Below are 26,384 nucleotides of genomic sequence, written 5' to 3'. Positions count from 1 at the left end.
CCTCTCTCCTCCTCTGACTCTAACAGAGTCGCAGTGTTTCTCGACTGGCCTGCTGGCTCTCTGTCCTTCTACACAGTTTCCTCTGACACACTGACTCACCTGTACACTTTCCAAACTTCATTCACTGAAGCTCTGTACCCTGGGTTTGGGTTTCTGTTCTCTGAGTCTGGTAACTCAGTGTCTCTGTGTCAGTTAGAGTGAGAGAGAAACACACTGTGACCAAACACAGCTGCCGACATGATGCTTCACTCTGTGCTTCACTCTGTACATCACACACACACACACACACACACACACACACACACACACACACACACACACACACACACACACACACACACACACACACACACACACACACACGTACGTGTGACACGCGTGTGACAGCAGAGGAGTGATGATGATACAGTCCAGGCTTTAAAGTCTTTAGTTTGAGCTGCAGTGTTCTAAGCAGACCAGATGGTATTACATGATTAGATTATAGTATTTAAGACTGCCCATTTGTATTTGTAGGAGCTGGCATAGAAGGCAAATCTTTTCATGAAAACTGACATGTGAACACAAATATCTACTTTCTACTCGTTACATTTTCAAAGCAGGCTCATTACTTCAGTTTTAAAGCACAACAGACAAAAACATGTAAGGTTTGTTTGTCTCACTCACTTTGTCTCGCGCTCTCCCAGCTTTCCCGCTTGTGACAGAAACATCCGCGTGCGTTCCTCTTCTGTATCAAGCCAAAGAGAGTGGAAGGAAAGAGTATGTGCTGCATTTCTGTAGTGTATTTTTGGAAACAGCCACTAGAGGCGCTGCGGTAGTGCCAAAGCAGCGGCGCCGCCATATTGGCCCGTAAAACAACAGCAGCAGCAGCACAAAGTATTTTGACCTGGAAGGAGAAGTTAAAGTTGAGAAATACGCTATGTATTGTATGTATTGTGTCCATGTACTGCACTTTGTAGGCAAGCTATGCTGTTCATAGACAGTCAGGTTTCACTAGTCTGCTTTTGGGCCAAAATGGCGGAGACGCAGTACGTCCGTGGTCAAGGTAACCAATGTGAACAACACCTTTTCCTGTTCCGACTTTCAAAATAAAACACATTTGACGTTTAATTGAATTATATAAAGTGCCAAAGTGAAAATAATGTATTTAAACTGACAGGCTAAACCTGTAACGTGTCACATCACATCACCGATGCAATGTAATGAGGGAGACGCAGTAGATGTTATTTTAAGGATTTAAATGATGGCCTATTTAACTTTTTTGTGGACAAACCATATCAGACACAAATTATTAATCAAAGTAAAGTTATATATATATATATATATATATATATATATATATATATATATATATATAGGCCTACATGTTAAATGTGTTTGGAGGAGATCTTTCAAGTTGAATAGTGTTTGAATTATATTGATATGATGTGAGGTTCAGGTAACTTTGCATAACAGACGGTAGGAATACTTTTTACTTTTATACTTTGAGTACATTTCAGAGCCTGTGCTTTCTTTCTTTCTTTCTTTTTTTACTTGAGTAAACAAGTTGAATCAGTACTTATACTTTTACCAGTCTTTTTTTTTACACAAGTAATTGAAATTCTAAATGAGTAAAGAATGTGTGTACTGACTATTTGTATTGTTGCTGTAATATTTTCTGCTGTTTCTCTTCACTGCTCTTCACTATGGCAGAATAGTTGTTAATATGTGGATTTTGTAACTTTGTTAAGAAAAGTGAACCACTAATGTAATGCACATTGTTTTCCTCCACAGTGCTAACATGCTGGTTTCACAAATTTGATTGAGTAGATGAAGTTACTATATGATTGAACCAGTGTCTTTTAGCAGGTAATAGCATGTGATGTGCAGCCAAAGTGAATGTTTGTAAAGATCAATAAAGTTTTTCATTCCAAGAATCAATAAAGTATTTCTTCTATATTAATTCCAGGAAGCGAATCGCTGCTCGAGAAAATATGAAAATAAATTACATTGTAACTGAGACAGGTGTGTAGTGGTACATAATACAGAGGTGTGTAAACTATCCAAGGTGAGTATCCACCTTGTTTCCCCTCATTGAGTTATACAGTTGATCTGAAAATAGGTGAGTAAACTGCATTTACTTCCATTTACCCTCCATTATGCCCCTGGGCCAGTTTTTTTTTTTTTTTTTAAGTATGTTTATTCATTTTTTAGTTATCAGAGGGGCAAACAGTCAGTGAAGAATGCGATAACAAATAATATGCCCTCCGTCTCCAGTCACCCACAACACAACACACACAATCTCCCCAAAAATAATAACAGCAAAACAAAAAACCAAACACACAAACAAAAACAAAAGCACAGAGCACCTACAGTAGGCAGAGGGTTAACACTGTAAAAAAAAAAAAAAAAAAAAAAAAAAATACAGCAGGGGTATGCAGACACAATAAATAGATAAAGGCCCACCACATGTCATATGTCAGACCATGCCAGTCCGCAGAGACCACTCCGAAGGGCCCGGGCCCTATCCTCTCCAATATAGTCCAGAAAGGGGATCCAGATTTGAAAAAATTTGAATGGCCTATCCTTGAGCCAAAAGCTGATAGCTTCCAGAAGGAGAAGTTCCATAACACTCCGAATCCACTGCGAAACTGTTGGGGCTGAGTCTGAGATCCACTGAAGAAGAACACATCTTCTTGCACTATAGAGAAGCACTTTGAGCAGCTTCAATGAAGAGGAGACAAGGTTTAATGCTGCTGTATGTAGTCTCAGAATGCAGGAGATAGGGTCAAGTGTAATTTTTTCCCCGAATATGGTATCAACTTCTTTACACACTTTGACCCAGAAGTCATGAATAGCAGGGCAAACAAAAATACAGTGGAAATATGAACCTTCAGCGACCTTACATTTATTACAGAATTTAGAGAGAGAAGGATTAAGCCTGTGTATAACCCTGAATTGCATTTCCCTGGCTTTGTTGGTGGATAAACAACCCGAAGAGCTCGACCATCCCTGGGCCCGTATTGACAAAGCATTTTATCTTACCACTAGGGGGACTCCTATATATCACTAAAAGTTGCTAGCTAAGAGTTTCCTCTAACCTATTCACAAAGCTGCTGAGAGCAACTTTTAATAAGGAACGAGGAGAACTCTTAAGCTCAAAGAAAGGGCAGGGTTGACCCTGTTGCTATGATGATGATGTTATGCTAAACTGTGATTGGGTCTTGGGCTATCTTGGATCTCTGTCAGTGAAGTCATCATATAAATACTATAGTAGGCAATAAGGATATTCTAGTCAACTAAAACTAAAACCTCAAACTAGGTGTGAAAAAACAACATTTTAGTGAACCGAAATCAAAACAAAAACTAGACGTCAGAAAAAAAACTAACTGAACTGATATTGTGTACTTATGAAACAAACTAAAATTAAGATAAACCGACAGTTTTCGTTTTAGTCTTGAAAACAAAAATTACTGTAAGAACAGAATAAAAATACTGTAACAGATAATGAAAAATACAAAACTATAATGACCCAGATAGGAGGTATGTTGCCATATGCAAATAAAGATTTTAAAATAAAAATATAGGCTACGTGTCACTGATTTATTGAACATCAAACAAAGAATAAGGAGTTTGGATAACATCAAAAACCAAAGAAGAAGAGTGGGGAAAAATATGCCTGCAGATGAATGTGTCTTCCCCACCTGTCCAGAACCACTAATGTGTGAGAAGAGCTGCTATTCTTAGACATTATAAGAACTCAGTCCCATTATACAGTGTTGGGAAAGTTACTTTTAAAATGTAATATACTACATATTACTAGTTACTTTCATTTGAAAGTAATAAGTTACTTTACAATATTACTTTCTGTGTAGAGTAACTTGTTACTTATTACACTACTTTTGCAAACAAAACAACAGCAGCAGCAGAATGACATTGCCACCCCGGAACCATCGCGAAAAATAATTTCAACCGCCTCGAAATCAGTGTAAACAAATTCTAAATGTTATTCTTTTGCTTTGTTATTGTCATCTATAGTGGTTATTTGCATAAAAACACACAGTTTGATTAGGAAATGATTGCATCTTTTTGAAATATGTGCTTTGATTTAATCAAATGTAACTCAATTTGTAACTTGAGTTACTTGACAAAGTAACTGGTATAATATTACTGAAATCCTATAAGTAATAAGTTATATTACTGAGTTACTGCTAAAAGTAATATATTACATGGAATGTTACTTTTGTAATGAGTTACCCCCAACACTGATTATACACTACATGGTTTTATTGATTGATTCAAGTGTCATGATGCACTCCAGGTGCACCAACCCCCATGGGTTTACAAGACACATCAAATACAACAATAAAACATCACAACAGTGCTACATTTAAAATAACACAAGTCGCAACTCGCAAGTCAGCAATAGACAAGACAGCAATATAGAACGATACATCAGTTTCTAAACAAAAGGTTGTCTTTGCTCCCATGCCTGACAAATGACATTTGCTGTGAGGAATTAAGGTTCGTTTTTTTGAACACAGCTCAAGTTTCTCAAAAAAGTAATCATAAATAGAAGACATTCATAAGCTTGTCCAGCATCAAGCCCAGATATTTATAGTGATCCATTTATGATAGTACTACTGAACCCAAATTAAACACAAAATAACTCCTCTCTTGATGTGTGTTTAAAATGTACTATTTGTGTTTTGTCTTTTACAAAGGCAGGCCTGAGTTTGACTCTCCCCAGATGTGTGGAAGTTCTCTCTGCTGTGTGTCGCAGGTTATTGCTCGCTGCATTGTGCTGCTTGTTGTGGCCACCAGGAGACGCTGAGGACTCTGGTTGACCTGGGAGCCGACACACACAAGACCTTCAGATGGGAGCGGGCTGCAGACCTGACCACCAGATACTCACACACACACAGACTGTGCTGACTGACTTATCCTGGCAGGTGAGCGTTTCTGTTATCTCTGGCAGCAGAGGTGATCTTGGTATCATTTTTAATCAGCTTGTGTGTGTATGTTTGTATGTATGGCCACAGAAGCTAAACAGGACTTGATGTCATATCGGCCATGTTCGAGACACCATCTCTGACCCAGAGAAGACACAACACAAATCACATTCTTCTTATGTCTTAGGGATAGTGAAATAGTGTTTGAGAACATACATATTAGGTAAATTAGATAGAAACCATTGTATTGATATTGAACTGGATAATGTAGTTGACTAAAATTTTATTTTTGGTCAAACTTTTACAATTATTATCCCCCCCCCCCCCCCCCCCCCCACACACACACACACAAGTTGTTCTGACTATGCACATCTCTCTCACACTCTCACACACACACACACACACACACACACACACACACACACACACACACACACACACACACACACACACACACACACACACACACACACACACACACACACACACACACACACACACACACACACACACACACACACACACACACACAGTTGTTCTGACTATGCACATCCATTTGCTTGCTTACACTGACCTCTGGTGGCGGAACATGAAGCCTGACATGCTGGTCATGACTGTGTCATGACAGGCTGTGTTGTGATAAAATATCTACTCCATTACTGTTAAACATGGGTGCCAAAAAAACGTAGGGTGAGAGGTATTGCTAGGCTTTCCCACTGTGGAATTGCAGGTAGACGGTTTAGGAATAAATCTTTCCTAAATTTAGCAGAACTGGCTCGAGAAAGTTATGTATGTGTGTGATACACTTAATGGAATGTACTGCTAAGCTTATATCTTATGAGTCTTTTTGTTCAAAATGTATGTTGAATGACTTTAAACAGTACGATAATCTTGTCAAAGCAATCCTACAATCTCCAATTGCAATGCTGATTAATAATCAGCATTGCAATTGGAGATTGTAGGATTGCTGTGACAAGATATGAAAGTAATATAAATCTGGATCCTTGGTTGCACTACTGTTGACAAAATGTACTATTCTACTGTAAGACATTTTGGAAAAAGGTGTGACAGATTTAAAATACATGCTACAGCATGCACTGGGACGCGTCATCAGTGATGTTAGCTGGGGTCGTAAGGTGTTTTGGGTCTCTCAACATCCTACACCCTCGCCCAGTAGACCCAGCCGAGGCCGATTAAGCCCCAACCCGCGTCCAAGAAGCAGCCGCTCATGGATCAGCCTTCCTACTCTGTCTGCAACGTTGCCTGCGGAAGGGTTGATCCCGCCCAATCCGCTGCAATAGAGTTAGTGCTACACCGCAGTATTGTAAGACCCTTCGGTGCATGGAGGTCTAAGGCCGTGTGGATGACTCCAGGCCAGACCCTCCCGGAGAAAAGGCAATCCTACCATGGGCAGAGAGGACGCCTCAAGAAGGCCTGTGCGCTGCACGTCATTCGCCTGCGGCGAGCACCTCGCTCTAGCCTGAAGGACCCCAGGCCGTGCCAATCTTTGCACAGATTTTCAGGAGGCTGATCCGTAGCGTTTGTGGATTTCTCCCTCACGAGAGAGCCAGGATGGTGTGCTAATCCCATCCCGTACCGGATGCTGTCTCTCTGACCATCAACTGTCTCTCCAGCTTGTCACCAAACTATACTTGGTTGTCACCTAGTCTATTCCTAAGTGTCACTGGCCAGGGAAGCCAGGATTCTAGATTTAAAATACATGCTACAGTATGCGCTGGGACGCGTCATCAGTGATGTTAGCTGGGGTTGTAAGGTGTTTCGGGTCTCTCAACATCATACACCCAGTAGACCCAGCCGAGGCCGATTAAGACCCCAACCCGCGTCCCAGAAGCAGCCGCTCACGGATCAGCCTTCCTACTGTCTGCAACGTTGCCCGCGGAAGGGTTGATCACGCCCAATCCGCTGCAATAGAGTTAGTGCTACACCGCAGTATTGTAAGGCCCTTCGGTGCATGGAGGGTCTAAGGCCCTGTGTGGGTGACTCCAGGCCGGGCTCCTCCTTCGTCTCACCAGACCCCCCCGGGGTAAAGGCAATCCTACCATGGGCAGAGAGGACGCCTCAAGAAGGCCTGTGCACATAATGTAATGTATTGTACTTTTATTTATGTAGGCTATTGTTCCATTATGGTATTGCTACTTTTACTTATAACTCTTCCTGAAATACTGGTTGTTGGTTTCTTTAAATTGATCCATTTAGCATTTGAAAATTAATCCTTCAATTGTAAATTTAGGAGGGACATTTCTCACTGTAGTTTTAGATGCCATTAGATTGCAGCTTGTTGTTTCTCCATGTATTGAATGGACCAACGGTATGTATCTCTTTAACTTTACTTTACTTTACTTTACTCTCCATGCAGAGCGTCCAATGTCTAGTGAGCCAGTGATCATCACCCATCATCTTCCTTCTCTGAACAAAGAGCCGACTCAGCTTTTGTATCACAACACATGTAATGGTCACATGTTCATAAATACATACATCATGTGTGAAAATGCAGGATTTGTGAAAGCAGAGATCCTCATACTTGGACAGTCTTTCGAAAGATATTAATCTGAGGTACCGTTCATGTCAAACAATGTTAAAAGTAAAAATGTTGATGAACATGAAGACTCAATATTTGGCCACATTCCTCTGGAAGATTAACCTTCTTCGTATTGTGCGCATGAGTTTACAGTAGTTTCCTCCATTTTAAATACACTCTAAAAAGCATCAAAACACAACATTTGCATTTTCACTACACAGTACGTCTATTAGCACTGTACAGCAGTGTGGTTAGGAGCACGTCATAATTGTCCCCCACCAAAGGGGTGACTATGGATCAGTCTCCGTCTGTGAGTTTGGTTGTTTGTTATTCACACTGTAATGTTGACTTTATGCCACTAGGGGGTGGCATTGACAATGAATAGGGACTATGTGTGACACATGGGGCCTTATTCAATTACAAAAACACCTATTTATAGCACTATTTGACAACCCATGAAGGATCTTTCTTCATCGCTTCATTCTCTGGACCCAGAATGGCCACACCACACGTCTGCTGGCCGACACCCAGGTACCTGCAGGAAAACAACACATTCCAAACATCAACGCCTATTTCTCAGGGTCCTTGACATTTTTCTATCATCTCCAAATACAATCTGTAGTTTCAGATGTGAAACTAACTCGTCCATTAATGGTTTCAGGACGTCACTTCTCAGCCACATGCATAGTGATTTCAACACATTCATTTTGAATAATCTCTCAAGTCACAGCACAACTTACTAGTAGTACTACCAGTACAGCATACTACAATGACCACTATTAATAGGGCTGGACAATAATTAAATATTATTGTTTATTGTCTTTCAGTGGAATCATATGATATATCTTAATATCTTAATATTGCGACACATTTTTTAAAATTGATTATGACAAGCAGATTTTACTTAAAAGTTCTGATAAAATGAGGTAGGGTAGGCATATTATTTGAACACTTCAGTTTTGTGTGACAACACACATAAACAATTAAACGATAAACGAAACGATTTCAGACGGCAGCCCGCCTTTATTGTCACACGAACACACTACAACACATGCATGCGGCCACTACACACACTCATGCTGACGGTGGCCGGTGAAATATGTCCTCTGCATTTGACCCATCCAGGCTTGTCCTTTCCTCCAGGGGGCAGGCCAGGAGCAGTGGTCGCTATTTCTTTCCAGCGCCCGGGGACCTTCATTGGACCATCATTGGACAGAATTCAGATGTTGTCGTCACTGGTCGGATGACGATCTTCTGCATGTTTTTAGTGGGGGGTTATGTACGGAGGAACCCCCTGGGGGGTACGGGGAGAACATGCAAACTCCACACAGAAAGGCCCTTTCGACAAGATAGCCCACCTGGGCAGTAGGCACTGAAGATATGGGGGGGTCACAACTCCAGCGCCCACAGCGTCCCAGGTGGGAATCGAACCCAGGACCTTCGAGCTGTGAGGCGACAGCGGTTACCACTGCACCACCGTACCCCTCTCATTACCATTCGGTTTAATGAGATGAACTTGATTGATTATTGATTGTTTGATTATTCAAAGTGATTGATAGAGAAATTATCATAACGTTGATTTCAACCATATCCTCCAGCCCTAACTACTACTACAAATTATTATCATCAGCATCATTGTCATTATCATCAGCATTCCCTATACTAGTAGTAGTAGTTAGAAGTATTAACAGCAGTAGCACTATCGTCCGTCATTACATTTGTATAGTACTTTAATTCTCATACAAAGTGTAAACAATACAACTACTTCCTCCTCCAGAGGGCAGTGTTTGGCTCCAGGCTGACATGGTTTACCTTGTAGCCACGTCCAGCAGGTGTTTGTGTTTCACAGCGAAGAGTCTCTCTCTGTGGCTCTGCTTCATCTCATCTGTGATCCCACTCAGGAAGCGACCCATCCCTGCAACACACACACACACACACACACACGCGCGCGGGCGCGGGCACACGCACGCACACACACACACACACACACACACACACACACACACACACACACACACACACTTTAGAACAGGAACTCAAACATTTGATAATCATGGCTGTTACTTTTCATCATAATAATCAAATACTAATCCACGACATTTTCATAATGTCAATTTTTTGATTAACTCATTCCCCTCCATTGCCGTCTACCGACATCTTTTAACAGGCAACGCTTCCCCGTCATTGACGTCTACCGATGTATACCGCCATTGCTCATTCCTCAGTGCTCCAGTAGTAAAGTGTTAGATCCTTACTGCTCAGGTGTTTTCATCAGACTGGGGAGAGCTAATGACCTCAGTGCTCCAGTAGTAAAGTGTCAGATCTTTACTTTGAACAGAGACAGCGAGGGGTGGGGAGTGACACAGTGTTCAGCTTTTTTTAGGATTTATTTTCATTTTGTTGTAAACAAATCATGATCTCTTGTACATTCTTCACGTGTTCTGAAGGGTAATAGGTGGATGGGTATGAGTGGGCGTGTATTAGTGATGCGCGGGCCGCAGTTATAACCACGCTGACCGCGGATATCCCGCCCCGCGGGCGGGCAGTATCATAAAAATAAACATTCTGATTGGGTTGCGGGCGGTTGAAACGATGTATCATTAATGAGGAACAATAATATTAATTACGTTCTCTAGTCTATGAACGTATTTTAAGCTACAATTTTCCTCAGGCACATTCTTAGTCACCTATTGTAGATCCCCCAAAGGATCCACGGTCGTAAACACAACAAGAGCCATATGCTAGGTCGCTACGCTCCACTTTTCGTCCATATATGGTCAATGATGTCACCCTCAAAAAGGAGTCTCCGCTGAAGACGTGTTTGAAAAGAAGAGGCATTCGTATTTTCCCATACAATGAGGCAATCAAGTAAACTAAACTTAAAGCTATAGCATTAGCCGAGTAAGCTACATGAGGGCAAGTGGTGGACTGGACATAATACAGCATGGAAGTTTATTTGGATTCTTGGACTGCAGCGATCGCATCAACGGGAGCAGAAACCGTAAGTTCACTCCTTTTGTAGCGTTTTATAGCGTTTATAGCGTCGGGTGCATGGTGGGCGCGGATCTATAAATAGTATGAAATAATTTGCGGCGATTTATGGCGGGCGGACGGTTCATGCATACACGCGGATTAGAATGGCATAAAAGCTCATCCGCGCATCTCTAGCGTGTATGTATGGGAGGTGGGAAGGGATTTACACATCTTGGCTAGTTATCAGCGCTTGTATATGAATGAATGGTTTTAATAAGACTCACTTTTTTCTCTCTCTCTGATTTTTCCCCATTTTCTCCCCAATTATACTTGGCCAATTTATCACCATGCTGCCGTATTGGCTGCCCAGGTCATTGCTCCACCCTCTGCCGATCTTGGGAGAGCTGAGACTAGCACCAGGCTTCCTCCGACACATGCGCAGTTGACAGCCACTTCTTTTCATCTGACAGCGGGGAGCTTCACCGGCAGGATGCACAGCACGTGGGAGGATCACGCAATTTCCACGGTATTCCCACCAGTTCCCTTTCACCCTGACCAGGCGCTCTGACCGACTAGAGGTGCTAGTGCAGCGACCAGGAGGGGAGAGCTCACCTTTATCTGAAGGAGCCACTGGAGAGTCGACGGCGGAGAAGACGGACAGCTTGGCTTCATCGATGTCCTGCAGGGTGAACTGGCCTGACTTGGCCCAGTCCACACCTTTACGAAATGCAGACAGAGTCTGCAACGAGTTCGGATCCCTGACGGAGAGAGGAGAGATCAACAAGTTGTTGTATCTATCAGCATGAAGGCTGACTCCTCCATGGAACCAAATTTACCGTAGTTCAGTTTTAGTTGTTTAAAATATCGTCATTCTCATCTATAAATATAATTAAAGCTTGAGTGGGCACAATGTTCAGCACCAGCCTAAGGGTGTATTCACACCTGTAGGTAATTTGCTTTGTTCCGATTCAGGTACTTAATTGATACAATTGTTGCATTTGTGCCTTGGTTCGTTTGTGTTCACACAGCCACAAATGAAACGGTCCAAATAGTATTGTCAAACTTCCTGGATTGGCCAGCAGACACTCTGATAGGCTAATAGCCTCTCGGGATGGACAAAATAATTCCCAGAGATTTTCCTATTATGATTATAAGAATGCGTTTTGTTAGACGTGTAGGCTATGTCGGGCGTGCGCCGTGCGAGGAGAGAGAGAGAGAGAGAGAAGGAAAGAAAGAGGGAGGGATCGGGAGAGAGAGAGAGGGAGAAAGTTCTTTCTTTATTTATTAATGTAGGCTATGTAGCCTATGTAATTATTTAGCCTATTTAGGCTATCGGGAATTTGGAGATAGAAGATCAAAGACCCTCGCAAATTCTGCTATTAGGCTATCACGGAGATGAGGATTAGCCGAGACATAGGCTATATGAACACCTGTCCTGTCAGGAATAAAATATTAATAAATAATTTAATAATAACGGACATTTTGAGGAAGACATGCAATCAGTCTGATTGTCTGATTGAACCAGACAATCTTATCACAAAGAAGACTGGCTCTGATTACCACGATTTGTTTTCATTTATTGAATGGAGACCAGAGAGAGGGAGAGAGAGGGAGGGAGAGAGGGAGCCAGCAGCACCCGCACACAATTTACAGGCAAAATCCATAGAGATTCAACACATTAACGTTGCTTCCCATGGTCCTAGGTAAGTTGATTGAGTTCAAACTGCTGATGTGATGATCCAAAAATCCCCCAAAGTTTATCGATGCAAGTCACAAGTCGCCAAAACAGGATCTGAAAGATGTTGTTTTTAAACGATAAAAATGCTCGTTCTTCAGGCCATTACGCACAGTGCAGCTGACTACGGCAGCTGGTTTATCCAAAAATGCGCACCGTTTACTGCAGTTGTGGCGGATCGAGGTCGGATCACGTTCTCACCACAAACGAACCGCACCAGAGTTCGTTTAAAGCGGACCGAGACCACCCTTTCTTGGCGATCTCGGTCCGCTTGTTTTGTCCCGCATCCGAGTGCGATTGCTGTGTTCACACTCCCCCAAACGAACCGCACCAAGGGGGAAAATGCTCTCTGTTTCGGAACAACTGCTCCAAACGAGATAGGTGTGAATACACCCTAAGTCCCTATAGTGACTTTCACTATTTTCTATGTTAGGTGAATAGATTTTTTCTAAATGGTTAAAGCAGAACTTACCCCCCCAAGATTTCTGGCAAAACGGTATTCTACTTGATTTGAAAACTCAGGCAAGATGGCCGCCTATAGCCTATCTTCCTAGCCCATAAACTAACATAACTTGGTCAATAAGTATGTAACATACAAAATAAAACAAACAGTAATCTTCATTTGATGTAGAATGCAGAGGACATGTAACTGGTTCGTTAAACTTGCATTCCAGGAATATTGTATTTACCCCAATGCTCCACGTTAACGTAGTTGGCTCGTGCCTCAGAGAGCCTCGTTGTCCTAGAACCCACTCATTTAGTGCCAGAACATACTCGATTTGGGGGCGAAACATGCCAGGATTGGCCAACGCCCACAACTGTCAAATCAAATCATCGACAGAGACGCTATGGCCCGCCTCCCAGTATTTTCAGTGTATCAGATAGAGAACGTTATAAATATAGCGACGTTATAAACAACAAACTAACGTTGGTGGTCCGTATGGAAACAGTGTTACTCGAAATGGTTAAAAGTTCAATTTGGTCATTCAGTGGCGTTTTACTGCCATGTGACATAACTAACTAGCTGCTAACCCATGATGCATTGCGCTGTTAAAGGGCTCGCGCTAAAAATGGTTATACAGTTCGACGTAATTGACATACAGGTGCAAATAGCATGTACCTTGTTAGACATACAATTAAACATTAGGCATACATAATGGTAGCAGCTGCAGTACGGTACGGTACGACTACTACACTATTTGTGTATGTTAAGGAGTCTCGTGGCCTGCGGGAAGAAACTGTTCCTCAAGCGATTTGTGCGTGCTTTTGGAAGCCTGTATCTCCTCCCTGAGGGTAGCAGGGAGAACAGGCTGTTGTGGGGATGGTTTGTGTCTTTGATGATCTTCAGGGACCTCCTGAGGCACCGCTGGTTATACAGTTCATGCAGTTCTGGCAACTCGTCTCCAGTTACGTGCTGGGCCGCGCGCCTCACCCTCCGTAGCGCCCTGCGGTCCATGGTGGTACAGTTCCCGTACCAGGCGGTGAAGCAGCCAGTCAGCAGGCTTTCAATGGTGCCTCTGTAGAAGTCCCTGAGGATTTCTTTCCTTAGCCCAAACTTCTTCAGGCGCCTGAGTCCGTGTATTCGCTGTTGGGCCTTTTTGACAACAGTGGCGGTGTGGCCGGCCCAGGTCAGGTCCTGGTGGATGTTGACTCCCAGGTACTTGAAGCTGTCCACCCTTTCCACCACTGTGCCGTTGATGGTGATTGGGGGGTGTGTGCCCCCCCCTCTCCTGTAGTCCACGATGATCTCCTTGGTCTTGGAGACGTTCAGAGAGAGGTGGTTGTCCTGGCACCATTGTTCCAGGACCCTCACCTCCCCTCTGTAGGCTGTCTCGTCGCCCCCCCGAGACCAGCCCCACGACTGCTGTGTCGTCTGCAAACTTCACGATGGTGTTTGAAGTTTGAGTCGCCACGCAGTCGTGGGTGTAGAGGTCGTACCAGAAGGGGCTGGAGACGCACCCCTGGGGCGCTCCTATGCTGATGGTCAGCGGGGAGGAGGTGAGGTTGCCCACCCTCACCACCTGGCGGCGGTCTGTCAGGAAGTCCAGGATCCAGTCGCACATCGCTGTGTTTAGTCCCAGGTCCCTGAGTTTGCTTACCAGCCTGGAGGGTACTATGGTGTGGAATGCTGAGCTGTAGTCCACAAACAGCATTCTCACATAGGTGTCCTTCCCCTCCAGGTGGGACAGGGCGGTGTGGAGCACGTGTGCTACTGCATCCGCTGTGCTCCTGTTGGGGCGGTATGCAAACTGTAGCGGGTCGTGGTCCGGGGGGAGTGTGGGGCGGATCTTTGATATGACCAGCTTTTCAAAGCACTTGCTGGCTATTGGCGTGAGGGCTTTAGGGCGCCAGTCATTGAGGCTGGTCACTTTTTGCTGTTTGGGAATGGGGATGATTGTTGCTGCCTTGAAGCAGGAGGGAACTCGTCGGAGGGAGAGAGACTGGTTGAAGATGTCTGTGTATACGGCTGCCAGCTGGTAGGCGCAGGCTTTGAGGACCCGCCCGGGGATGCCGTCCGGGCCGGCCGCCTTGCGTGGGTTGATACGCAGGAACGACCGGCACACTTCGTCCTCAGTGATGGTGAGAGGGCGGTCTGGATCTGTGGGGGTTGGGAGGTGGGGGGGGGGGGGGGTTGGTGGTTAGGTGGGAATGGGAGGGGGTGGGGGTGCTGAGGGGTGGGGGGGGGAGGGGTTTTGGTGGGGGCGGGGAGAGGAGGGAGGGTGGTGGTCGGGGGGGGGGGGGGAGGAAGGGTGGTAGGGGGGCGGAGGTGATGAGGGGGGAGAGGTGGCAGGGGGGAGAGGGGAGGAGGGGGGGGGGTGATGGGGGGAGGGAGGTGGCAGGGGGGGGAGGAGAGGGGAGGAGGAGGGGTGGTGGGGGGGAGGAGAGGGTGGGAGGTGATGGGGGGGAGGAGAGTGGGAGAGGGGTGGGAGAGGGGGGGGGAGGAGGGGAGGCGCTCTAGCAGAGGGGTCGAACCTAGCGTAGAACGCGTTGAGTTCGTCTGGTAGGGTGGGTGACGTGCTGGGGTTCTGTCGTTTCACCTCTTTGAAGTCTGTAGCAGCATGGAGACCTCTCCACAGGTGTCTGGGGTTGTTGGTGTCCAGTTTTGACTCCAGCTGCCTTCCATAATCTCTCTGTGCTTTTTTAATAGCGGTCCGGAGGGCATATTGTGCCTGCTTGTATTGTTCCGGTGTGCCTGAACTGAAGGCGGTGGTCCTGGCGTGTAGGGCAGCCCTGACATCGCTGTTGACCCAGGGCTTTTGGTTTGGCATTATTCTGACCCTCTTTGTGGGGACTATGTCGTCGGTGCACTTCTTTATAAAGCATGACACCGTCTCTGCGTACGCGCCAAGGTCTCCCGCCGCTTTGAACTCCTCCCATGCTACTTGGTCAAAACAGTCCCTCAGGATGTCGTCTGATTGGTCTGACCAGCAGTGGGCGGTTCGGAATGCCAGGGGCTGTTTTTTCAGTTTGTGTTGGTACCTGGGCACCAGCAGGATGGAGGCGTGGTCTGATTTGCCGAAAGGTGGGCGGGGTACGGCCTTGTAGCCATGGCGGATATTTGTGTAGCATTTATCCAGTGTATTTTTGCCTCTGGTGGGGAAATGGACATGCTGGTACAGCGTGGGCATTCTAACTCTCAGGTTTGCCCTGTTAAAATCACCAGTCACCACCAGGGCCATTTCCGGTTGTTTTGCCTCCTGTGCGCTGATCGCTCGTTGCAGCTCCTTCAGTGCGACCATGGCGTTTGCTTGTGGAGGGACGTATACCCCCATTACGGTTACTGTTGTGAATTCTCGTGGACTCCAGAACGGCACGCATTGAAGCATTACATATTCAAGGTCCTCCGAGCAGTGTCTCCCAATGACTGTGATGTTTACAAACCAGTTTACGTTAATCATTAGACAAACGATTTGTCTCCCTTCATCTTACCGGATCGTTCGTTTCTGTCTCCTCTGAACACACTGAATCCTGGTAACGCGATAGAATGGTCCGTTGTGTCAGGAGTAAGCCAGGTTTCCGTTAGGCATAGAACGTTACATCGCGCTATGTCTTTTTGGTATTTTGCGCGCGCTCTTAGTTCACAAAGCTTGTTTTCCAAAGATTGGACATTTGCCAGCAGGATGCTGGGCAGGGGTGGCTTGTCCGTGCGTCTTCTTAAGCGGGCGAGTATCCCTCCTCGCTTACCTCTCCTCCGGTGTTGTTTTATGAGTTCAGGAAATTCCATAAAGTCGGGAGCTTGCCAGTTACTGTTGGAATATATCCGTTCGTTCCTGATTTGGATCAGCGCGTCCCTGTTATATTTTATCCCGACGCTGATATCCGCGTCCGCGTCCTTGCCCTCCTCCATTGTGGGGAAGCGGGTGTTGTTGTAGCAAACAACGAGCGAACAAGCGAACAAAGAGCGAACAAAGGGGTCCCGCCGTCCGTGCAGTTTCTTGAAAAGAAAAGTGCGAAGACGCCTCTATCTACACTATTCAAAACACTGTTATATACAATAGGTATTTACAAAACGAGTCGAAGCAACGAAATTAAAACAAAACGCGTTTACACTAGAATAATAAGCCTATTTGTCTATGAAGTCACGGAGCTCCCAGCGAGTCGCCCTCTCCCGGCGCCGCGTCAATCACTAAGGTAAGTTCTGCTTTAAGACCTGAAAATGAGCCGTTTACCTGCCAAACTGCCTAAGTAACAAAATGACTATTTAGCCAGTAACTGCTATATTATTTTTCACCCTTCTTCTTGCAATAGGTTCATCACAACCCTGACAAGTGTGACCATAGCGGCGCACTGCTGCCCACCTATAGGAGTAGAAGGAGAAGACACCGCCTCCTCCCATCCTGGCCCCGCCCCCATAGGCTCCGCCCTTCTCTCTGATCTCTCCGTGGAGAAACTTGGCCGTCATCATCCTGGCCAGCACACACAGACTGACAGAGAGAGAGAGAGCACAGCAGGTGTCAGCAACAGTGACAAGTCAAAGTCTTCCAGTGAAAAGTCATCAACTGAAGTCACACGAGACAAATACATGGGCAAAAGATCATATTTTAACAGCAAGAGTATTTAAATGGAAAGTTCACTCTGTGGAAATTAATAGTGAAAAGTCATCCAAAAATGTACAAAGCCACACCATACAAAGTTAGATTGAAAAAGTAATATACTGAAAAGACTAAGTAAAAAGTCAGATAAATATAATACAAGGGGGGAAAAGGGCACCATGTTCTTGTATTTAACTCATTGAGTGCCAGCCACTTTTGGAGAACGGACGCTCCCAGTGCCAGAGTTTCAGAGCGTTTTCAGTGATTTCTCGAGGCCCACAGAATATTGTGTGATATTACTATTTAAACACCGAACACGCAAAAAGAACAAGGAGACTCTATTGTATCATCAGCAAAAAAAAGTTTATTGATACCATTTTCCGTTCTTTAGTTATGAGCCGGAGAAGATAGGTTGTTTTCAGCGTTTTCAGGCATTTCAAATTATAAGCTGAGATATTCAGCCTTTTGTGAAATGCAGCATTTCAAGCACATTCACTGACTCTAGCTAATATTTTCTGATGTAGTGACCTGGTGTAGTTCTGTGGAGCCTGCGTGCCCCACCCCCCTCTCCCCCACTCAGCTGCAAACTCCTCCCCACACGCACCCAGTCTATTTTCGGAGCCTCCGTTTTTGCGCCGGGCGGCTCCCGGGCGGCTCACAGCGCGACAAGGAAATGCCAAACGGGACTGCAGGTAAAGGTTTGGCCCTTCGGCGTCGGGTGCTGCCTTTCTGGTGGGTAATCGTGTGGAGAAACTATATGCAGACAGACAGACAGAGGCAGAGGAGCTCAGTTGTGAGCGCGGATTGACTGATGTTCGCAGCCGTCAGCTGCAGACAGAGCAATCTATATGGCTCTGGCTGCAGCATGCATCGGTTTCTCTTTGATCACGGCTTTTTCCTGCAGTTTTCGGACCTTTCTGTAATCTGGAGAGCACTGTCGCCACCTAATGAGTCCGTAAAATAGGTTTTACACCTTCAATAGCTCCCATATTTGTACAGGAGATGCCTGATGCTTTGATCCACGTCCCACCGTCAAAAAACGCAATTGACGAACATACTCGTCCTTGGCACTCTACGTTACTAAACGAAATGACGAACATACTCGTCCATGGCACTCAATGAGTTAAAACAATCCATGAAAAGTTAGTGGAGTCAGATGAAAAAGTCAATAAGAAAATGCATAAATCACCCAAAACTATCCAGTAAAGTCATATCAAAACACATTTAACAGCATACATAATTAATATATTATATTAAGTTCTACGGAAGTCATATTGAAATGTAACAAAGGAAAGTCACATAATAAAGCTTATTTTGAAGCGGCACCTGTGATAATTAATCCTAGAAAATAAGTGATACAAAGGTAAACAGAGTCAAGTCAGTAAAAGACGAGTGACCTGGCGTAGTCCTGGTGGCTGAACGGGGCGGTGCGGATACACTCGCTGACAAAGTTGACGGGGAACGGCAGCGGGAAGAACGTCTTCATCTGACATGGCTGGAAATGAGGCTCCTGAGAGGGAACATGGTGTTTGTGACAAGTTGGTATTGAGACATGGAACAAGAACGAGAATGACTTGAATCCATTATAATCAACTAGAAATCCATTTCTAGGGTGGAGACTCTGGACTGACATACAGAAAGACACTGCCCACCCACCTAGGCGCCATCGTGCAACTGGCGCCTAGCAAGAGCAACATTGGCTCATACTAAATCACAGTTGTGTGAGTGACATCACTGATGACATCACAACTGCATGAGTGACATCACAGTTGGGCAAAATTGTCCGCCGTGGCAACATTTGTCAAATTATATTAGTACTAGAAATCTCGCGCGCTCAATTTAGGGTGGAGACTGGAGAAACTACCGTCTCCCCTTAACTCACCCTGTATTTGTATTTTTTTTTACTTTTACTTGAGTAAACCGGTTGAATCAGTACTTCTACTTTTACCGGTCTTGTTTTACATAAGTAACTGTACTTCTACGTAAGTAAAGGATGTGTGTACTTTTCTCATCTCCGTTGTTATTTCTATTTCTCAAATGAAAACTACATTTCCCCCTAAGCCTCGTTGCTTCCTGCCCCCGGAAATTAATGTAGTCCTGATTCCTTGATGTTAAAATGAATGTAGTAATGAGTCCTTGATGTTAAAATTAATCTAGTAATGATTCCTTGATGTTAAAATGAATGTAGTAATGAGTCCTTGATGTTAAAATGCTACACAAAGCACCTTTAAGTCTACACTCGGCAGTGCAGTATGAAATCAAAATCATGTTTCTGGACTGGAAGTTACACTGAACTTACAGAGATGAGTTTCCTACTTGGACCAGATCCAGCCAGGGGGTCCAACGGCCTCTATAAAGAAAAACAGAAGAAGAAGAAAAGTGTAAATCAAAAGCTGAAGTCACTGAACGAGAAACAAAACATATTGACAGATTGCTCCTGTATATCAGCTGAAAGCCATACCTCAATAATATTTGGTCTGACAGATTTGCGTTCGCTCCTGTTCCCGGCAACGTCCTTGATGAAACTGTCCAAGTGTCCAGCTGCGTCTGACATTTTCTGTGGAGTTGCATTGACTGCACACCTTGAAGGACAAAAACATTCATTTGAAACAAAATGAACGACATGACATAAAGCATGCATACATAACAAAATGATATCGTTTTTAGCATCTTCAATAAAAGTAGACCTATTTTCAGTTCAGTTGTACTGTATTAAGAACAAAAAATCTACACTGACGCCAAAAGTAATCTTTCTGGCTCACAGAGAGACCCAAAAGTAAAACTGTGCTAAAAACACACATGCAACTCAGTCATATCATAAAAGATCATATCAAAACATATGCACTCAGTCATATCATATGAGATCATATCAAGAGTGGTAATGTGCTCCCCACCTCATGTTGTCAGGGTTGAAGAGGTGTTTTTTGATTCGGGGCAGAGTTCGGAGGACTTGGGTGAGGTCAGACGTCTCCGCTATCCTCTTCATAAACTTCACCTAATATTCAAACAGGCAAAACGCATCAAGTCTGTCACAAAAACTACTGCTACATTTGAGAAACAGCACCAAAGACAAAGAGAAAGATCTGAGAAGCAAAAACTAAATTACACAAATATAAAAACATGCTTGTGAACAAGTCCTACGACCTACGGTATTGACCAAGGAAGGAAAGGCCCCTATTTCCAGGTACTAACATCCAATAATAAAATGTATGTTTTCATTGTAGTTATTTTTTGAGGAAAAACAAACTTTGTTTTAGGCCTAGCCTATATCATATCAGTGGTTTGTTATGCATGGCTATGCTTATGCTGTCTCTGTGAGAGAAGAAATATTGATATGCTATAAATCTTGTTCACCCACAGGTTGGAGTTAGGCAGATTTTTGTAACAAAACAAAAAAAGTTGTAAAACTGTAAAAATGGAGTTCAATCTATTTCTGCCCCCCTCTACGGAGTGAGTCATCTTCTAAAATATCTACAGTACCATCTGAGCGCTAGGGGCCATGTGAACAAAACTGGTATCTGGTACCTGTTCCATCCCTCCAAAACTCTCCGCGAGCTCTCCTGCTGGACTCAGGTTCCGGCCCGCCCGGGTCATAGCATACATGTGACCAGAGTCGGAGATCCCATTGGCCAAATACTGTGCTGACATCATCACCAGCACCCTCAGGCGCTCCTCATCTTCAAAGTGGGGGCTGGAGGACAGATGAAAAACGTTGCTTAGTTTATCGCCCTCCTTACTCTGTGGGAGTGGATATCGTTTTAAATATAACGATATCAGTACCAATACCAGTACCCTCAAAGTGATACCGATATCAAAAGCACTTCATCCAATATCTTTCTTTGTTCTACGAATCTACTTCCTACCGATATCAAGAGCACTTCATCCAATATCTTTCTTTATTCGTTACATAAATACATACTTCAGCATGCGCTGGGACGCGTCATCAGTGATGTTGACTGGGGTCGTAAGGCGTTTCGGGTCTGTCAACATCATACACCCTCGCCCAGTAGACCCAGCCGAGGCCGATTAAGACCCCGACCCGCGTCCCAGAAGCAGCCGCTCACGGATCAGCCTTACTACTCTGTCTGCAACGTTGCCCGCGGAAGGGCCGATCACACCCAATCCGCTGCAATAGAGATAGTGCTACACCGCAGCATTGCGAGACCCTTCGGTGCATGGAGGCTCTAAGGCGCTATGGGTTGTCTCCCAGCCGCTCACCTCCTTCGTCTCACCAGGCCCTCCCGGGGCAAAGGCATCCAGAGGCAGAGTGGATGCCTCAAGAAGGCCTGTGCGTTGCACGTCATTCGGCTGTGCCGAGCACCTCGCTCTAGCCTGGAAGACCCCAGGCCGCGCCGATATTTACACAGATTTTTGGGAGGCTAATCCGTAGCGTTTGTGGATTTCTCCCTCACGAGAGAGCCGGTCTGGGGTGCTAAACCCATCCCGTACCGGAATGCCATCTCTCCGACCGTCAACTGTCTCTCCAGCTTCTACTAATCTACAGCAGCTCGACTTCCCCACCACAGACTGTATGGCATGGTATGGTACAGTCGATATCGTATGGTAGGTATTGTTTGACTGGAGAAGTTTCAATACTACTTGGTACTGGGTTATTTCAGTCGATACAGATACAGATACCCAGCCCAATTACTCTGCCTTCAATTTGAGCTAACTGGTTGCTAGCTGCTGTAAGAGTTAAGTCATTCTGTCTATACTGTAGCAACGGTGATACTTTGACTGCTGATTGGCAATGTTGCCCAAAAGATCTGCCGCAACCAACTCTCCAGGGACAACATAATGAGATAACATAATCCGGTGTTATTCTGTTCATAAATGGAACAGACTTCCATCGGCTGGTTTCTCCAGCTGCTGCCAGGCAGTGTGAAAGCACCTGTTGAACATGTTGCTCCACAGCTGGAACATGTGTGGGAGGTTCCTCTCCAGGCAGGAGGAGAACAGCAGGACACCCTGCAACACAGAACACAGAGGGAACGGCAGATATCAGTTACACTTTGCCTCAGCAGCACCTCTGCTGGCCATTTTGGGTGACCGAAGCAGAATTGCTTTGTGGTGCCTTCCTTCTCCCAAGAAAAACACACAATCTTCTTTCAACTGAATACATATATTTTCATGATCAATGTTACAAAAAACACACACGATGACCTAAGTGTAATCCAGGTTATTTTCTGTAGCTACAAATTACAGATGTCCCCTAACAGCGTCTGCCGTTTGCATTTTTGTTGCTCTCAACAAGGCTCATATTATTCTTCATTACAGCAAATTAGCCGCTGTACATTTAAACTGATCAGAATCAGAATCACTTTCATTGCCACAGTATGCAAATTACATACGAGGAATTTGTCTTAGTGTCTGTATGCAGCGTAGTGGTCAGGTCAATATACAGAGATAAAGACACAGAGAGGCAAAGTGACCGCCTACTTCCTGCTTCAGCACTGTACCAGAGATTTTCATCCGCCATTTATTTTCCCATACACATTTCGTAAAATGCGTATAAAAATAGTTTTAATGGTTCAAACCAAACGGTACAGATATAACATTTCACTGGGACCAAAATGTTAAAAGAAATGCGGGTTTAAAGAAAATATTTTTTAGTTTTTTTTTAGGTTTTGGTCCGAGTGAAATGTTCTATGGCCTCTCACGATTATAGCGTTAGCTGAACCGTTTGGTTCGATGAAGTACACCTATTTTATAAGCATTTTATGAAATGTCTATGGGAAAATAAATGGCGGATGAAAATCTCTGGTACAGTGCTGAAGCAGGAAGTGACGTTCCACTTTGCCTCTCTATAGGAAAACTTTACCGACTGTAAAGGGATACGGCAGTTTTTTGGGAGTTTCGCTCATTTGCCATATCCCCCCCACATAACTAAGGTACACCATGCCTTTACCGTCACTGTCCGCACAGTATACAGTGAGCTACAGCCGTGAAGTTAGTATCACCTTAGAATGGAGGCCAATGGTACACTCGTTCAAAATAACCAAAAACACAAATCTAATAGTGCCAAAATGCATGTGCTTCGGGTACTCACCATGCGATGAAATATGAATCCAAATGTGGAGAAATAATTTTGCTTTAAGGTAAATAGATAGCCGGAATTACTTTCTAAACATGGCCACCAGGCATGCGCGGTACAGCGGAAGCGATCTTTACAGGCAAACAAGGAAGTAACTCGGTGTTGACGTTTCACGTAACTATGGATTAATATTAAGTACCCGAAGCACAACATGTATTTTGGCGCTATTAGATGTGTTTTTGGTTATTTTGAACGGGTGTACCATTGGCCTCCATTCTAAGGCGATACTTACTAACTTCAGGACTGTAGCTCACTGTATACTGCTCAGACAGTGATGGTAAAGACATGGTGTACCTTGGTTATGTGGGGGGGATATGGCAAATGAGCTAAACTCCCGAAAAAGTGGTGTATCCCTTTAATTATTAGCTGTAAATGTTAACATAATTAGGCCTATACTGTATATATTTGCGGGAGTTGGAGGAATCTAGCATATAGTACTGTTGATGTCCAGCGTGATGAGTGATGACTGGGGGTGGCTGTGGCTCAGGAGGTAGAGCGGGTCATCCACTAATCAGAAGGTCGGTGGTTCGATCCCCGGCTCCTCCAGTCCGCATGTCGAAGTGTCCTTGGGCAAGACACTGAACCCCAAATTGCTCCCGATGGCTGTGCCGACACCCTGCGTGGCAGCTGGCCGCCTTCGGTGTGTGAATGGGTGAATGTTGGCACATTGTAAAGTGCTTTGGATACAAGCGCTATATACTGTAAATGCAGTCCATTTACCATTTTCATGACTGAGGGAAACGTGAGTTTGTTTATTTACTGGGTCGCATGTAGTTTTAAATGAGGAAATACACAGCTTTCTTTTAAGGGCACCACAACCAGTTCAACACAGGGCATGCCAAACTGGCCATGTGGGTAGATTAGAAGGGGCATTACGGCCAAAATGCAGTGCATGGCATCCACGGCACTGTTAATGTGACCGTGGTATTCATGTCCTAGACTAGATGATGCCCTCACAGCACTGTTAATGTGACTGTGGTATTCATGTCCTAGACTAGATGATGCCCTCACAGCACTGTTAATGTGACTGTGGTATTCATGTCCTAGACTAGATGATGCTCCTCACAGCACTGTTAATGTGACTGTGGTATTCATGTCCTAGACTAGATGATGCCCTCACAGCACTGTTAATGTGACTGTGGTATTCATGTCCTAGACTAGATGATGCTCCTCACAGCACTGTCCATGTGAGCGTGGTATTCATGTCCTAGACTAGATGATGCTCCTCACAGCACTGTTAATGTGACTGTGGTATTCATGTCCTAGACTAGATGATGCTCCTCACAGCACTGTTAATGTGACTGTGGTATTCATGTCCTAGACTAGATGATGCTCCTCACAGCACTGTCCATGTGAGCGTGGTATTCATGTCCTAGACTAGATGATGCTCCTCACAGCACTGTCCATGTGACCGTGGTATTCATGTCCTAGACTAGATGATGCTCCTCACAGCACTGTCCATGTGACTGTGGTATTCATGTCCTAGACTAGATGATGCTCCTCACAGCACTGTCCATGTGACCGTGGTATTCATGTCCTAGACTAGATGATGCTCCTCACAGCACTGTCCATGTGACCATGGTATTCATGTCCTAGAGTAGATGATGCTCCTCACAGCACTGTCCATGTGACCGTGGTATTCATGTCCTAGACTAGATGATGCTCCTCACAGCACTGTCCATGTGACTGTGGTATTCATGTCCTAGACTAGATGATGCTCCTCACAGCACTGTCAATGTGACTGTGGTATTCATGTCCTAGACTAGATGATGCCGTGAGGGGCATCTTGGTGGGGATGGGGATGGGTGGGACTATTGATTTGAGACTTTGAGACAGGGAGGCAGTCTGGTGCTGACCTGTTCGTACATGTCCAGCTGGGTGGAGTCAGGTATGACCTGGGTGGAGACGGACATCCCGCCTGTCCTCAGCTCCATCTGCTGGGCCTGCTGCCTGTAGTCCAGACCTCCACAACCCATCCTGGGTGAAGACACACACACACACACACACACACACACACAGTGAAGAAGAGGGTGACAAGACACTTTAGAACAGGAACTCAAACATTTGATAATCATGGCTGTTACTTTTTTAATTTACACTTTGCAAGTTGTAAGAGAACAGAGTATCTATACACACAAGCACTGGATTACCTAGTACTGCAGGGATACACAGCTTGCTTTGCCGGGGGCCACTTTTTTTAAATGATTGCATTCTTAGACATTGCCGTTTGCTTTTATTTGGTATGTTACATATAATTGGCTAAATTATTAGTTAATTCAGAGTTAGATGATATTGGAGCAGCCAGCCATTTTTTTTTTTTTGGTTGCCGGAAGTCGTCAAACGACCACACAACCAGGTCAAATGGGCGTGGCTACATAAGGTGAATAGACTTTAAGGGAAACCTGTAATTGTATGCATGCACACACAATCAGGAACACAAAACACAGCAGGAACAAAAACAAGGGCGCACACACAAGCACACACACCCACCCACACACAAGCACACACACCCACCCACACACAAGCACACACACCCACACACACACACACACACACACAAGCACACACACACACCCACACCCGTTCCTCACTTGGTGACGGCGGTGCAGAAGAGTGGGACGTAGAGGCGGAGCTCCTCGGGCAGCGTGTTCAGGCTGCACATGGCTCTGAAGTAAACCATGCCGTTGGTGGGTTGCTCACAGTACTGCACCGCCACGCCTCCTGTGGAAGACAAGACCTTTAATCTGACCAAGAAAATAAATACATCTCCAATCGTCTCTTTTTTCAAAGGGTGATGTACAATCTCTTGAGACAAAAGCATTATCAGAGGAGGCCTAGAGGTGTTTCATAAGAAGAAGAAAAAGTAAACTAGAACGACCACACTGCAGTTATATGCCTCCGCCAACAAGTGAGCAGTCGACATCCATGTCTGTCCAGACGTGAGCCAAATGTGAAGAAATTCCGTCAAGGTGTTACTGAGATAATGGCGTTACCGAGCTTGAACATGGCTTCGTGAGGTCACAGTGACCTTGAACTTTGACCACCAAAATCTAATGAGTTAATTCTTGAGTCCAAGTGGACG

At 44.8% G+C, this 26,384-nt stretch overlaps 2 protein-coding genes across 8 annotated transcripts in view; one reads left to right on the top strand and one right to left on the bottom strand.

The window, feature by feature from the left end:
* Positions 1 to 1,322, top strand: part of LOC310792073 (NACHT, LRR and PYD domains-containing protein 3-like) — a 56,984-nt gene extending 55,662 nt beyond the window's left edge. For all 7 annotated transcript variants that reach the window (XM_083653774.1, XM_083653776.1, XM_083653775.1 and 4 more), the window contains one exon: positions 1 to 1,322. This exon is cut by the window's left edge and continues 341 nt beyond it. In XM_083653774.1, coding sequence (XP_083509900.1) covers positions 1 to 201 — 201 coding nt within the window. In that variant the 3' untranslated portion in view covers positions 202 to 1,322.
* Positions 1,323 to 7,407: 6,085 nt separating this feature from the next.
* Positions 7,408 to 26,384, bottom strand: part of pitrm1 (pitrilysin metallopeptidase 1) — a 49,234-nt gene continuing 30,257 nt past the window's right edge. The window contains exons 16-27 of the mRNA XM_083653489.1: positions 25,894 to 26,023; positions 25,159 to 25,279; positions 22,100 to 22,176; positions 20,734 to 20,899; positions 20,103 to 20,203; positions 19,670 to 19,790; positions 19,508 to 19,558; positions 18,606 to 18,718; positions 16,975 to 17,100; positions 11,053 to 11,198; positions 9,280 to 9,382; positions 7,408 to 8,002 (exon numbers count right to left, since the gene is read on the bottom strand). Coding sequence (XP_083509615.1) covers positions 7,909 to 8,002; positions 9,280 to 9,382; positions 11,053 to 11,198; positions 16,975 to 17,100; positions 18,606 to 18,718; positions 19,508 to 19,558; positions 19,670 to 19,790; positions 20,103 to 20,203; positions 20,734 to 20,899; positions 22,100 to 22,176; positions 25,159 to 25,279; positions 25,894 to 26,023 — 1,349 coding nt within the window. The 3' untranslated portion in view covers positions 7,408 to 7,908. The remainder of the gene's footprint in view (positions 8,003 to 9,279; positions 9,383 to 11,052; positions 11,199 to 16,974; positions 17,101 to 18,605; positions 18,719 to 19,507; positions 19,559 to 19,669; positions 19,791 to 20,102; positions 20,204 to 20,733; positions 20,900 to 22,099; positions 22,177 to 25,158; positions 25,280 to 25,893; positions 26,024 to 26,384) is intronic.

Source organism: Poromitra crassiceps, assembly GCF_964638095.1.
Source record: "Poromitra crassiceps genome assembly, chromosome: 17".
NCBI lineage: Eukaryota > Metazoa > Chordata > Actinopteri > Beryciformes > Melamphaidae > Poromitra > Poromitra crassiceps.
Note: the sequence above shows the minus strand (reverse complement) of the source record. Positions and strands in the feature narration are given on the sequence as shown.